This window comes from Vombatus ursinus, unplaced genomic scaffold (assembly GCF_900497805.2).
Source record: "Vombatus ursinus unplaced genomic scaffold, bare-nosed wombat genome assembly UNPS02014779.1, whole genome shotgun sequence".
NCBI classification, from domain to species: Eukaryota; Metazoa; Chordata; class Mammalia; order Diprotodontia; family Vombatidae; genus Vombatus; species Vombatus ursinus.
Genome location: NW_020954557.1, coordinates 46,087,172 through 46,102,581, shown reverse-complemented (window position 1 = coordinate 46,102,581; position 15,410 = coordinate 46,087,172). Strand labels below are relative to the sequence as shown.

At 38.0% G+C, this 15,410-nt stretch overlaps 1 protein-coding gene and 1 pseudogene across 1 annotated transcript in view; one reads left to right on the top strand and one right to left on the bottom strand.

Annotated features, from left to right (window-relative positions):
* ERICH2 (glutamate rich 2) overlaps window positions 1-15,410 on the top strand; it is a 114,978-nt gene that overhangs the window by 48,841 nt on the left and 50,727 nt on the right. The window contains exons 7-8 of the mRNA XM_027865700.1: window positions 2,921-2,954; window positions 10,938-10,974. Coding sequence (XP_027721501.1) covers window positions 2,921-2,954; window positions 10,938-10,974 — 71 coding nt within the window. The remainder of the gene's footprint in view (window positions 1-2,920; window positions 2,955-10,937; window positions 10,975-15,410) is intronic.
* Window positions 7,209-7,766, bottom strand: LOC114045787 (annotated as a pseudogene).

The following is a 15,410-nucleotide window of genomic DNA, read 5'->3' as shown; positions in this document are numbered from 1 at the left end:
TGAAAGGGGAAAATAAAAGCCATGCGTAAGACTTAGAAGTCAGTCCAAAGGTGATTTATTAAAGGATATTCTTTAGTCAGTTGGAAACAGGTATGCTATAGGGTTCCAAATTGACATCCAGATTGTAACAGTTCTAAAAATGGCTTGTCTTCCTTCATTTTTCCTTAAGAAAAGTCCCATCTCCGACATGTTATAGATTCTAGTTCCAGGGGGTTCTAGGATAATGATTAATTAATTACCTGTAATTACCTGTACCTCCACCTACAGATCTATGGGATCTCTGAACATAGTAATTGGTTGAGAGGAATGAGAGTATAGAACTAAAACATTTCCTGATTTATTCAGGTGAACTAAGAAAGGGGATATACAGGATCTTTATCCATGATGTCAGTTCCTATGTAGCCATCTAAGTCCCATATTTAAGAAGTTAACATTGAAAGGAGAGACCGTTTTTTACCCAATTTTAGGGTAAAAGCAAATAGCAAGAATCAATACATGTGGAACACATGACAATTACCTGGCAAGTACCAGAGAATGGCCTTGGGTTGTTCTTTCAAAGGAGAAATCAAAGGTCTTATCACATTGTTTACAAGGGTGTTTTTCTATCTTGGAATACTGTGTATGAAATACTAACTCTGATTATATAGGACAGGGGAGAATAAACTTCCAGTATATTAAAGACCCCAACAAAGTCTTATTTATTAATATTATTGTTTGACCTTCATTTTCAAAAAGAACCAGTGACATCATGGGATGATGATTTGTGTGAGAATTTGATTTAAGTGAGTCAGAGTTGGACAAAGTCATCAGCCTCACTCTGTCTTCCTGAGTCATCAAAGTTCAATGGCAGGACAAAAGACAGGATGACTGGCTGTGGCCTTGGATTCAATGGATGACCCTGATGTCTTTGATGTCTAACCAAGCTCTGAGCATTCCACAGCACCTGCTTCAGCCGCCTTCATGGCTATTGGAACAAATTGTTCTCAATCACCCATTCTGCCAGGGGAAGTCTTCACGTGCTTGGGGTAGACACCCTCCTAACTCATTGATGGGTTTGAGGCCTGTCAGTTACTCTCAACCTGGTTTAGCCCATCTGAAGAGACAGTTTTACCCAGGTATGGCTTGTGCCCATGCTACAGGTAAGAGCTGGGTGACTGGTTGGATGCCAGAAGTGCTAGTCCTCCCTTAACATCCCATACACCCCATTTATTTATTTACTACTATAGTTTTATATAAACATGTATAGATATAATCTTTAGCAAACAATGTTGATTCATTTACTTTCCTCAGAGTGAGAAAGAATAGCACTTGGTGATACAAAATTCTACAAGGCAAAACAGTGTCTTTATACATATAAGAAAGGGGCATAAAACTATTTTTTGTTTAGTAGTTTTCAGTCATGTTTGACTCTTCATGACCCCATTTGGGATTTTCTTGGCAAAGATACTGGAGTAGTTTGTTTTTTTTCCTTTTCTAACTCATTTGACAGATGATAAAAGTGAGGCAAACAGGGTTAAGTGACTGGCCCACGGTCACACAGCTAGTTAAGTGTTTTGAGTTCAGATTTGAACTCAAGTCCTCCTGACTCCCAGAACTCTATCCACTTTGCCACCTAGCTGCCCCACTTATAAAACTATAGAGGTCAAATATTATAGAAAGCTTTTGTAGCAGTTAAGGTTTTGTAGGCCCTGCCGCACTAGAACAGGAGTGAACTTTCTAGTTTTTACCATCCAATACCTTACCCAGGGTGAGATAAGAATAAGAGATAGCTCTGTAGTTCATCTTAATTTAAAATATACATACACACACATATATATGTGTATACATACACACACGTGCGTGCGCGCGCACACACACAGCAATAAGGTTTCAATTACTCAGCTTATCCAAATCCTTACTGAGCCATGATATTCAAGTGACACCAAAACAAACTTACCATGATTTAGAAAAATGAACAACTTCTAGGAGGAGATCCTTGGGGTCAGTGCACATTTGTCCCAATCTCCACATTTACAAAGTTTGATAACTGATATAATGCAGGAGCATTGTAAGATAATAAAATGCACCCTCCTCCCCCCCCCAAAAAAGATTCAAATATGCTCATTATATTGAACTTCCCAGTCTATGAAAGTAAGAGGACAAGGACAGATAGATTACCACAATGCTTCAGTGAGGAGAATTTCCACACTGAGAGCTCTAAAAGTGCCAATGAAACGCTAACTCAGGACAGTGCGGTTTGTTCTGATTTTTTCCATCTGTTTTAGTAATTTAAATTACAGTTATAATGTTGTATATTACTTTTGAATGAGAAACTGTACAGAAGCTTGATTTATAAAGCTCATTGTCCTCATTTCAAGTATTGTGTAATCAAATATCTATTGTTAAAAAAGAGTTCTACCCGTTTTTCATCTACTTTATAGTGTAAATGTCTATCCATGTATCCATTTTATTGTATTGTATATAACACACATGCCTGATTTGGCTAGAACCTATAAGTTTACCTGAGGAACTTTGAGATTTTTCCTGTACTTAAATGTTTAATATAATTTTCTATCTCTTTTTAAGAATGTGTGGCATTTTCTCTTCTTAAATACTAAGATGATGAATGTTTAGTATAGATTTCATATAAAAGATATCATTTCCATAGTCCATTTTGCTGTGATCAAGTATTTGCTGTATAAGTGCTTATCACCAGAGATGTCAGTTTGCATTTTCTTGTTGCTTAGGGGATGCATTGTGATTTTTTTTTTTGCAAGTAAAGCTAGGCATTTTATAGCATTTGGAAAGTTTTATGTTTCTTTGACATACATTTACTGGTTCTCATTAAGTGCACTTTGTGTAATTGAATTGTATACATTAACATTATGGTTAGCAACCAACGGGTGATTTATTAATAAGCTTTTTCTGTAATTTTTTTCAGGCTCCAAGAATGCTAGAAGTAATTGGCCCTGAAGGTATTTTGAATAGCTTTCATTTGTTTTGAATGAAAAACATTGAATTGTTTTTACACCTGTATAGCTATATTTTCAATCCATTCATTTTCTTAAACTGAAGCCCTACTCTGATTTCTCTTATTAGCATGGAGGTGACTGTAGGTTCTCAAAGGCTTATGCCAGCATTCATTCTTTCATTCATTCATTCAGCAAGCAATTATAAAATGCCTATGATAGGTGCTAGAGATACAAGGACAAAAACGAACAGATCTTGCCTTTGAGAAGTTTATTATATGCTGTTAGCAGACTACAATATCTGGTTGATTCTACTGAGATGGAAAAGTTTCAAGTACAGACTCAGTTATAGACTGGACTATGTTATTGCCTGAGGACCAGCCTAGCAAAGTTCAAGGAGACTGGTTACTAGGTTGACTACAGAATGATTAATTTTTTGTTAGTAGCAGCTCTCGAAGACCATCTACTGATACACTCCACAGCCCCCATGTAACTTAGTCCAGTATCTCTAGCACACACACTCCTGATCGATTACAGGTATAGAGAGACAGGCACCCAACAAGGAAAATAGATTCAAGAAGCATGATTGCTGGCAATCAGGAGTCAGGCTGTGAAGCAGAGCAGACCCTGGGAATTCAGTGTAAGGATTCTGCAAAGAGAGAAAGAACTTGTAGGCCGTATAATAGTAGAAGTTGCCTTTGCCACATGTGTATCCTACATATACATTCATTCCTCCCTTTCATGGCACTCCACGTTTGAACCTACTCTTTCAATGGATGTGCATTTATGGAAGAGTGTGGTCCAGGTTTATAGGGTGGGATGGAGCAAGGCGGGGGGGATAGAGAGGGAGTGTTTTGTATATACTGTTTGTGCTATGGCGTCTTAGTAAATGCTAGAAGCTGATTGTGTCTGTTGTTAATGGGAAGCATACTGGTAAGGACTTATTAGCTTTAGTGGTAGGAATACAGCCCCACAGGGTACCCCTGGAACACCTAAGGTAGCAACTACCTTCTTGGGACTCAACTTGCTAGTGTAAGTTGGGGGAAGTAACCCAGAGGATGTCAAGTGTTGTTCAAGATTTATGGTTGAAGATTCTTCCAGAGGGAACCTTGTTCATGAAATTATTAAACTTTTTCATTTTTTCCAGGCTCAAAATAGCAGTAGAATTATTACATTGTATGACTTAACTATTAAAATTGTTAGCAAATTTGAAATAATAAACTGTTCAATGGAGAGACCTTAGGGCAGGGATTCTTAACCTGGGGTCCATGAACTTATTTTAAAAAATATTTTGATAACTATTTCACCATAATTATTTTACTTTGATATTTCATATATTTTAGCTTAAAAACATTATTATGAGAATGGGTCCATAGATTTCACCAGACTACCAAATTTGTCTGTGACACAAAAGGGAATCTATTCTGATAATTCTCTTACTTTAAAGATAAGGAAACTGGGGCCCAGAGGGACTTGCCCAAGGCCCTGTGACTGGTTGGTGGAGCTGGAGCTAGTAACTCTCCTGGCTTTCAAGCCAGTGGTGTTTTCACTACATCTCACTCAGGCACATAAAAGGTCAGATTAGGGAGGTAGGTTCAGACAGACAGGGAAGGTCCCAGGGAGATAAGGGAAAAAAAAAGATAACCAACACACATGAAAACATGCGGTTAAAAAGCAAAGGAACACAGAACTCTTAACATTTTGTTGCAGAAAAAATCATATTGTTTTTTATTCTAAAACAGGGGTCAGCCATTGCTTGAAAGTGGTAGATAAAATTTTTTTCATAGAATCTAGATTAATGGGAAATGCCTTACCTTAATTTGGAAGATAAGAAAATAATATTTAAAAGAAGGTTATTATAGTTGCATTTTAAATACAACTTTCTGATTTTTTATAAGTTGAAATTCAGATACACTAGAAAGTTGTAATAAGACATTTCAAAAGAGATAGTTGCTCTGCTGAAACTTGTTCCATTTCCACTTTCCCTACTAATATCCATCCTTTGGAAATCTAAAAATAAACCTGGCTTAAGCACATCTGTTTTAAAATTGTCCTTTTTTGTTGCTTTAGTACCTTTTCTCTCTCTTCCTTTTTCCACAAATTGTATATTCCCATGTCTAGGAAGAGGTTGTCTATCTGTTAAAGCCAGTTGCATCTCGTAACCTTTTAGGTAACCTTTAAATTTGTGCCATTCCTCATTTTACATGGCAGGATTCTTAAATTCAGACATTGGGGAGCTATCTGAACCTAGCCAATATCCTGAACTTAAAAAAATATATTAAGCTTTTTCTTCCTATCTGCTAATATAATTCTTCATCCATTAAGAAGGGGAAAAACAACTTCATGAAGTGGTTTTCCCCAGCTGGGCAACTGCTGAATAAAAACTTGGGGTAAATCTTGCCTTCTAATTTGAGTAAGTGGTTTTATTTCACATTATTTAAGGACTCACAGTTATGTGGTCAGTAAGTTGTTTCAATACCAACCCCCATCACTCAAATGGTCTAGTATTCCATTCATTTACTATGGGGGGTGAATTTGGTATTTACTCTATGTATTCTCTTCTCCCTTCTCTCCACTTCTATTTTTTTCTTGTCTTTTCTGTCTCCTGCTGCTTCTACCATCCCTCTACCACACCCTTTTAGATTTTGTTCCAAAAGACTAGTCATCTCTAGTGTTTGATAGCGAGAGAGGTCTTTTCTTTGCAAATGACAAATTGACCACATCCCATTGGGTATAATCTTTGGGTCTTCACCATTTTTGGGTTATGTTTTATTTTGTTGTTTCTGGGTTTTGAAGGACTGCTTTGCCTCCAAATACTGTTTTTGTGGAAAGGGATTTAATTTTGGGTTCTTAACTATTCTTAAAGGGTATTATTACGTAAGTCTGAATGCAAGATACCTGAGAGTTCACTAGCATTGGAACTGATGAAAAACTTCCCACCAAAAATTAATATTCCACTCTTAAGCAGTTAAATATGCTAAACATTGTGGTAAAATGTTTTAGTTCAGATTTTTATTAGTTTTAATTACTTTGAGAAAATAGAATTTCTAAATATTATGATAAGGCAGCTCCATAGAATTCTTACTGTGCCTCAGCCTGTAAGGAAGTGACCTGGATTCTTGAAAGTTCTGCCAGCAGAGTTATGAAAAGTTCTAGTAAGTATTAGGAGGCTGGAAAGACTTCTAGTAAAATGTTAACAACTGACCACTAAGTGGTGAATTTTCTTTTGCTTTAGTATGTAGGCTTTTTTTGTATTTCAGTTGGTTTTTCTTTCATGGATTTATTTGCTGTGATATTTACTTATATATATTATATATATATATAAAATATATATATATATATTTGCTATTGATATTATTTCATTATTTTTGGTGCCTTAAAGCATATATTAGTTTCCGTGTATATCTTCTGTCTTTCTTGAGGGCATCTATTTTTTCAACTGTTACTTTATCCAAAATCATAGTGAAAACTGATGTCTTAAAATTCTGCTGAAGTATAATAGCTTTTATTTCAGCCCCTTACTTTAAATGTATTTCTCTGGTCTAAGTGTTTGCAGTGTTTCTAGGTAATTTTCTTTGTATGATTTCCTAGAATATCTCTTTGGTTTATCATGTTTTCCAAGACAATGATAGTGTTTGACTCTCTTGCCAAGTTCTGTTTTTAAGGTCAGTCTTTACTTTGATTTGTTGTTATTTGTTATGTTAACATGAGATTTCATGTGTTCTTCCAGTCTTGCTGTTCAAATTTTTTCTAATATTTGTTCTTTCATTTAGAATTTTTAAAAATTCCATCTGTCATCGTTTCCACAGGATCTGTTGCTTAAGATTTTTCCCCATTATATGTTCTAAGCTTTTGGTCATTGTTTAATCTTCTTGTGTTCTTCCACAAGAGACTGTGTCACCATCCTTATAGTTGTTAGATCTTCCTTTATTTCTTTTATTGAGCTTCTAAACCACTCTGTAGGTTGTTGTAGTTTTTTGTTCTTTCTTCTGGAGTCCAGTTAATAGTTTTAAGTGGTTTTTCCCCATTCTGGAGATTTCTTGCTCCTTTTATCTTAGTAAAATATTACTTCTTGCTTTATAGAGGCTCGATAGACATTAAATGATGGTGAAATTGATCTTATGGCATTTCCTACCTAGTCAGAGAGATTTTTTGGGTGTAGTTTAGTTTTTATTTCATAATAATAAACTTAAAGTACAGCCAGACTTGTGGAAGAAAAAAGAAATTCGGAGAGAATTGAAACCAATGAAAGCACAAAGTTTACAGGTATGAGAGCAGATTGGGGGTTGGGAGTGGTCTCCCCACCTGTAGAAGAATGGTTTGCTGATTAAGACAAAAAATAAAAACTTCCAAGAGTTGTCCACAGATAGCAGCGGTGATCTTTCTAGTTGTGTCATCCCAGGAGCTGGAGAGCTCCATGGTTTCTACCATGTTCATGCCTTCTTTTACCGGGCCAAATCCCACAAGCTTGCTGTCCAACCAATTAGCCTTAGCAGTACAGAAGAATAACTGGGAGTAATATGTGTTGGTCCCAGAATTTGTCATGGACAAGATGCCAGGACCAGTGTACTTCAGGATTAAGTCCTCATCAGCAAATTTCTCTATAAATGGACTTGCTTCCATTCCAGTGAAGTTATGGTATGTGAAATCACTATGCTGGCACATGGACCCGGGAATGAATCCCTTGTAACCAAATTCCTTCTCTCCAGTTTCTGCTGTCTTTAGAAACTGATCTGAAAATGGCTCAAAAGTAACTTGGAACAGGAATTCGTTATTGACGGCAATATTGAAGTACATGATGGGATTGGCCTTAGCCATGGGCGGTTAAGCTAGAGGTGGTGGTGAAGGCAGTAAGGTTTGATGTCTAATGGATCATGTGAAACTGAGGGTTCCTTGTGGCAGCATCTGCCAAACCTCATAGGGATTATTTCACAGTAAGAGGAGAAGTAACAATGTTAAAACTCATATGTCAGGTCTGAGTACCTATCTCTTCACTTTTGAGTTAAATGGAGATAATAGAGTTCCAAAATGGAGTCACTTATGCCAAAAGAGGGAAAATACAAGACCCCCTCTCTCTGCCTTAACATTTTCTTCCCCCCAAAAAAATATTTATTCATTATGTTGACACTGCCTTTTTGCTTATTCATTTTTCTTGAGTCAAGTAGTTTTTCTTTGAAGTTTTCCTTGGGACGATTTTAATTATTTATTGCAGTTACAGTTTTGAAGTCATGAAGAGGGTTGTTTTAGACACAGCAACTCAGAAATCTAACTGGTTTCTGCAAACCCATCTTTTAAAAAATCATTGTTCTTCTTGTGATATGACTACCAATCCTAGAATACCACAATCCTTGATTAATGAAAATTTCAAGGACAATGGAGAAATTCTTGATGGACAGGGGACCTGGCGGGGGGGAAGGAATAGTAGAATAGGGTCTGTATCAATTCAGCTAACCGGGTTCTTTTGAGGGAATCACTCAGCATACTCTGCTGCAAGTGTTGAATCATTTTATAGCAATAATAAAGTATATTATGTATATTTGAGTCACATCACCCAGATAATCAATTTTAAGTCCCAGAATTCCCAAATTTGTAGTTTAACAGGTGGTTTGTCCAATCAGCAGGACTCTGAGCCATTCAGAAAAGCACCAAGAGTTTTGGTCCAATTCTAACAAAAGGTTGTACACCTCCATTATATTGTCAACAGAAGAAGAGTTGCCCGCAAGATTAGCAATAGCTAATTAGTTAATTTGTTAGGGTGGTAATTGATCATTTTGCAAGGTGCTCTTACTTTGGGCTGCATGTTCTTTGTGTTCATTCCTTATTAGGTCATCAGCCAACATATGCAGGTATCTTTTTCTCAAATACTCACATGGAGCTGTGAGCTCATTGATTATAAATTTCCCTCCAGTGGTGCAGATTGCAGTCCCCCCGTGCTTTCTCATCCTGTGTCACTCTTGTCTGTAATCTCCTCAAAGTTCACTGTAGGTTACCCTCACACCAAATTGGGTGGCCACCTTGCTATAGGCCTTCTTCACTTCCTCCCAACATGTCAAGGGTACCAGTAGAGGACTCGGTATATTGCCATCCCCCACTCTTGCCATGTGACCATACTTCTTTTCTCCCTGCCACACAATCCCACAATGTTGTCCCTTCTTCCTTTTCTTCAGAATTCCTCAGTGGTTATATGTTGGCAGCCTGGTCATATCCACCATGAATCTCTCTGTTGCCTTCCTGTGCTACTCATCTTTCCAAGGCAGTTATTTTCCAAGTCTTCCTGCCAAATAATGACACTGGCAAAATGTTGCTTTTATTTTTTAAACATTCATGCATTCGTTCATTTATTTGTCTATTTATTTAGATGGTCACTAAACAGGGTTATTTTGTTATTACATCTTCCAAAGAATCATGAATGAGCTTGATGTATGGATGGGAATAACTTTGCTTTAAAAGAGCTTATAAGATAGTGTTTAGTTCTACCAAATCAAATAATTTTTTGTAGTCTATAAGCATTAACCCAATGGGATCATTTATTCCTTAAATCTTTCAGCTAATTGAGACATGATAAATATGCAGTCTATTTTTTAGTATCCCTTGTAAAACCCTGCTTATTCCCTTAGTATTAACATCATTGAGGATGCCTGTAATTCATATGTAAATGACTCTCATAAACATTTTGCATAAAGTAGAACAGGCATATAGGTTAGTAGTTATTGATGTTCTCTTGGTCACCTTTTTCAGTTTAATAAGGTGTAAGATTTTTTTATACCTTTGGTATCTTCCTGTCCTTCATGTATCTTGTATCCTGGTCCCTCACCATCCTCTGAGCTGTACTGCCTCCAGCACAGTTATCTTCTGTATATACTTGGTCCCATCTGGCAGCCATGTCTAGGCCAATGAAGAGAGTGGGGCTTACTCTAGCCAGCTGAATGGGTATGTACCTGAATCAAGTAGTATTTTTGCTGAACAACAAGATGCGGACTTTAGCTACTGCTGAACCATTTTCAGCTGCAGCTGTTTGGTCTCTTGGGGCTTAATCTGTTGTTACTGAGTTGTGTCTGACTCTGTCACCTCGTGGATTGTGCTGTCCATGGAGTTTTCTGGCAAAGCTGCTGGACCGGTTTGCCATTTCCTTCTCCAGTGGATTAAGGCAAACAGAAGTTAAGTGATTTGCCTAAGGTCACACAGCTAATAAGTGTCTGAGGCCTGATTTGAACTCAAGTCTTCCTGATTCCAGGCCCGGCTCTCTATCCACTGAGCCACCTAGCTCTGGTCTTAATAACTGTTGCTTATTCCCATACTATTGAGCTGCTATACCTGTTCCTCTTGATCTGCCAGGACCAGTAGGGTGAGAGGGGAGAGAAAAGCTGTGAGGCAGTAAGGTGCTTGCCCTCCATTCACATCCTGTGAATCACTTGTGAATCCTTATGCATATATACTAGGTGAGAGCAGAGGATGGCTGCTCACCTGGCCGTAGACCTACTTGTGGAAGAACACGGAGACTGTCTGGTCCACACTGGGGACCGGCAGGGGGATGGAGGGCAGCAGAGACAGGCCGTAGCAAAACATGCTGAACAGCCTTCCTGATCTCCTCAGCTTTAGTATTTTCTTCCTATACGTGTTGGGTTATTTTGTACACCATCTCAGGTACACACACCTTAAATAAGTGTTTAAACTTTTTATTTGGTGTTCCAGACCATGTTTCAGTATAAAAGCAGTAAAAGTCTTAGGCCATAAGTCAAAACATGAAACCATAAAGTTGTTTCTTTACTTTCCTTTGATCATTGTAAAATAATTTCATATGAATTACAACAGAAACAGTCCATTTAGTATATATGTTAAAATAGGTACCCCAAAATATAATATATAAAGTATCACATGGAACTCTCAACTAAATACAATATTAAATTAATAAAAAATTAGAGATTCAAAGTTTTTTTATCTTTTAGCTTAATTAGTTATGTTTTTGTTTTTAATTTGATTTCTCTACAGGTGAAGTATTTTTGGAAGCTGACTTGAAAATTTCAGGGTAAGAAAAAATAATCCATATGATAAATTAATGTTTTAAGGCAATGGATGATATGGGAGGAGCAAGGTAGCACCAGGGGCAACTAGGTGGTACAGGGGATACAACACTAAGTCTAGAGTCAGAAAGACCTGAGTTCAAATCCAACTTCACATACTTACTATCTGTGTGACCTTGGGTAAGTCACTTAACTTCTGTCTACTTCATTGCCTACAATTGTACTATGAGGATAATATGAGCACTTACCGCCCAGGGTTGTTGTTAGGATAAAATGAGATAATAATCATAAAGCACTTGGCACAGTGCCTGACACATAGTAAGTACTATGTAAATGTTAAGTTATAATTATTATTACTATTATTATTATTGTGTTTTTATGCTTGGAAAAAGTTGCTTGGGACAGTGGTTCAACAGAGTTGGCCAATATGTTGATGTTGTAGCATCTCCAGGTTATCTCAGATAATGTCAGAGGATATTCTTTTATGCTTGGGATCATTCGATTTGAGATCATTGCTCTAAATGCAGTGTAGTTTCCATACAGAGTCTAAAGAACATACTGTGGACTTCCGGTGATAGAGCCAAGATGGCCGAGTGGAGGAAGTACTCAGCCTAGCTTTCCCAACATTCCATTCCAAACCACTTTAAAACAAGGCCTCAAATTAAATTCTGGAGTGGCAGAACCAACGAAAGGTCAGGGTGAGACATCCTTCAAGCCCAAGACAACTTAGGAGGTTGAAAGGAGAGATCCATGACAGGGGGTAAAAGCTGGCCCAGAGCCCACATGGATACAACACAAGTGGTGGGCCTTGGTGATAGTGACAGTAGCAGCAGCAGCTTTGGGAGCTCTCAAGCGAGAGGTGGTAAGGGGATCTGGCAACTGCTCTGAAAGAGATTACAGGGGCCCACGGTGCTAGCCCTGTACCCAGAACCAGATGCTGTCTGACAACTCCACTGCCTATACCCACGTTCAGTTCAAGGGAGGAGAGAGAGCACTTCCCTTCGCAATAGGCCCTGAGAAGTAATAATGCTTGCAGCTGCAAGGGATCAGGGACTCTTCCTGGGTAAAGACCAGAGCACAGACCAGGAGAGCAGTGACCACGCCTCTCCCCAGAGGACACCACTTTGGAAGCACTGAAAACTTCCAAAACCCTCAGAACTAACTCTGAAAACAGCAGTGTGAAAAAGCCTGAAGCTTGGGACAGTCCCCCACCCTCTCCCCTCCCACTTCCCCCGGGTGAACAAAGCCCAATTTGAACATAAAGTTCAAAGTCAAGAAATAAAGTAGAATATGAGCAAACAAACAAAGAGAATCTGACCATAAAAAGCTACTGTTATGACAGGGAAGATGAAGACACAAACTCAGAAGAAGACAATGATGTCAAAACAGCTGTAAGCAAAGCCTCAAAGGGGAAAAATGTGAATTGGACACAAACCCAGCAAGAATTCCTAGAAGAGCTAAAAGTGATTTTCAAAATCAAATCAGAATGGTAGAGGAAAAGTCAGGAAATGAAATGAGAGCAATGCAAAAAAAAAAAATGAAAAAATTAATAGTTCGGTAAAAGAGGCATAAAAAACTTGAAGAAAATGACACTTTAAAAAACAGAATTAGCCCAATGGAAAAAGAGGTATAAAAACTTATTTAATGAAAACAAATGCTTAAAAAAACAGAATTGGCCAAATGGAAAAAGTAGTACAAAAGCTCACTGAAGAAAAGAATTCCTTAAAAATTAGAACTGGGCAAGTGGAAGCTAATGACTCCATGAAACATGAAGCAACAATAAAATAAAGTTAAAAGAATGAAAAAATAGAAGAAAATGTGAAATATCTCATCAGATAAACAAGTGACCTGAAAAATTGATTAAGGAGAGATAATTTAAGAATTATTGGACTCCCCGAAAGCCATGATCAAAAAAAAGTCTCGACATCATATTTCAAGGAATTATAAACAAAAACTTCCCCAATATCCTAGATCCAGCAGGTTAATAGAAATTGACAGATTCCACCAATCACCACCTGAAAGAGATAGATACCAAAATGAAAACTCCCAGGAATATTATAGCCAAATTCCAGAGCCCCCAGGTCATAGAGAAAATACGTCAAGCAGTCAGAATGAAACCATTCATATACTGTGGAGGCACAATCAGGACCATACAAGATTTAGCAGGTACCACATTTAGCCCTCAGGTTTTCTCTCTAGAATCCAGCTCATTTCTATGGGTGGTTATCTGTCTAAAGATTTGTTAAAAACAAATTGAATTTCACAAAGAGAATTTGTGGGATAAAACATATGACCTAAAGAATAGATTGTCACTTGTTCCAATTCCTAGATTTTTTTTCTGGAACTTAATTTATTTCAAAAACACTTATCAAGCTCCTCTTATGTACCACCTCCTATGAGGGCTACAAAGATAAATGGGACATGATCCCTGCCTGAGTAGATTTACACTGGAGGTATCAAACATGTACCCTGGCAGCATTGAGGTCACTGAACTAGATGAAAATGTAATCGGGAAATATTTAACAAACTAAATAAAAATATGGAAGAACATAGATAATGTTAATGCATAGTTTTCTCAGCCAATATGTGGCCTGTTGGAATCCTTATATATAGTTTGATGGTACTCATTTCTATTTGAGTTTGACATCACTGGTTTACACTGTTATAAGGGAGATTCCATTTATATATCTAACTGTTATACAGAACAGAATGTGATATATGCTACAAGAAGTTCCAAAGTATTGTAGGGGTTCTGAGAGGTCATTTTCTGCTGGGCAGATCAGGAAAGGCTTCTTGGAGTAGATGACGTTGGAGCTAGACTTCAAAGGATGGGTACAGTTTGGATAGGTGGAAACAAGGGAGAAAGGAGGTTCTGAGCATAGGGAATAACAATGAACCAAAGTCATGAATGTTTGGGGAACGAGTAGTCCAGTTTGGTTGGAACATAATACATGAATGGGAGAAGTGGAAAAAAATATAGAAAAAGTAATGCTATGATAAAACTTTAAGAGTTACAAAGCGCTTTGTTCACGTCAATCCTGTGTGATAGATTTAGGACAGATTATGAAGGACCTTAAATAGCTAGTGAAGGCCTTTGGACTCTTATCTTACAGGCAGTGGGGAGGCATTGAAGATTTTTAAGCAAGAGAGTATCAAAATCAAATCTGTGCTTTAATAAGATAATTCTGGCCTTAGTATATAGGATGGATTGAAATGAAGACAGACTGGAAGTCAAGGGTCAAGATAGGAGCCTCGCCTAGGCCACAGATAATGAATTCTTGAACTCAGTAGTAGGCAATTACTATGAGAGTATAGAAGTAGCATAAAATGGGACAGGGGTGGCGAAGCTGAGGCCTCAAGGCCATATGTGGCCCTCTAGGTCCTCAAGTGAGGCCCTTTGAATGCATCCAAACTAAAAGGATTTGTGCTATGAAGTTTGGATTCAATCAAAGGGGCGTACTTGAGGCCTCAGGTTCCCCACCCCTGGTCTAGTGGCTAGAGTGCCAGGCCCAAAGTCAGGAAGACTCAAATTCCTGATTTCCAATCTAGCCTCAGACACTTAGTAGCTGTATGACCCTGGGCAAGTCACTTAGCCCTGTGTGCCTCAGTTCCTCATCTGTAAAATGTGCTGGAGAAGTAAATGGCAAACAACTCTAGTATCTGCCAAGAAAGCCCCAAATGGAGTTACAGAGAGTTGGACCTGACTGAAATGATTGAAAAACAGCAATGAGAGTATGGAAGTAGCATTCATGGTACAGGGGAACGAATTTAGTTTCAGGAAAAATGGAGAGAAAAGAGTCAAAATTGACTCCATAGCTTCCTCACTGGAGGATGGTAGTGACATTAATAGATATGGGGGAAAAAAAGACAGAGCAAATTTGCAAGGGTTTGATGACCATGAATCCAGTTTTAAGTATGTTAAATTTGAAGTGCTGCAGGACATCCAGGTGAAGCACAGGAGGCAGGTGGAAATGTAGATCTGGAGGCAGAGAAGCTGAGGCTAGAGAGACAGACTTAGAAGTCGTCCGTATAACGCTAACATGGAGACTAGGAAGGATGGAAGCGAGAGATTGTTTAGGGAAATTTGTGGGGAGAATTTAAAATGAAATAACAAAATTACCTATAGGTGACATGCGGCGTAGGTTCTGAATTTTACATCCCAAAAAGTCCTAGATTTGTAGGGAAAAATGTTTAAGGTGACATGTAGGTATAGGTCATGGTTTAAAAAAAAAAACACATGAGGGCAGCGAGGTGGCGCAGTGGATAGAGCTTTGACCCTGGAGTCAGGAGGATCAGAGTTCAAATGCAGCCTCAGACACTTGACACTTACTGGCTACGTGTCCCTGGGCAAGTCACTTAACCTTGATTACCTCACCAAAAAAAGAAAAGAAAGAAAAAAAAGAAAAAAAAACATATGAGCTCTTTGCCATATAAGAAAAAG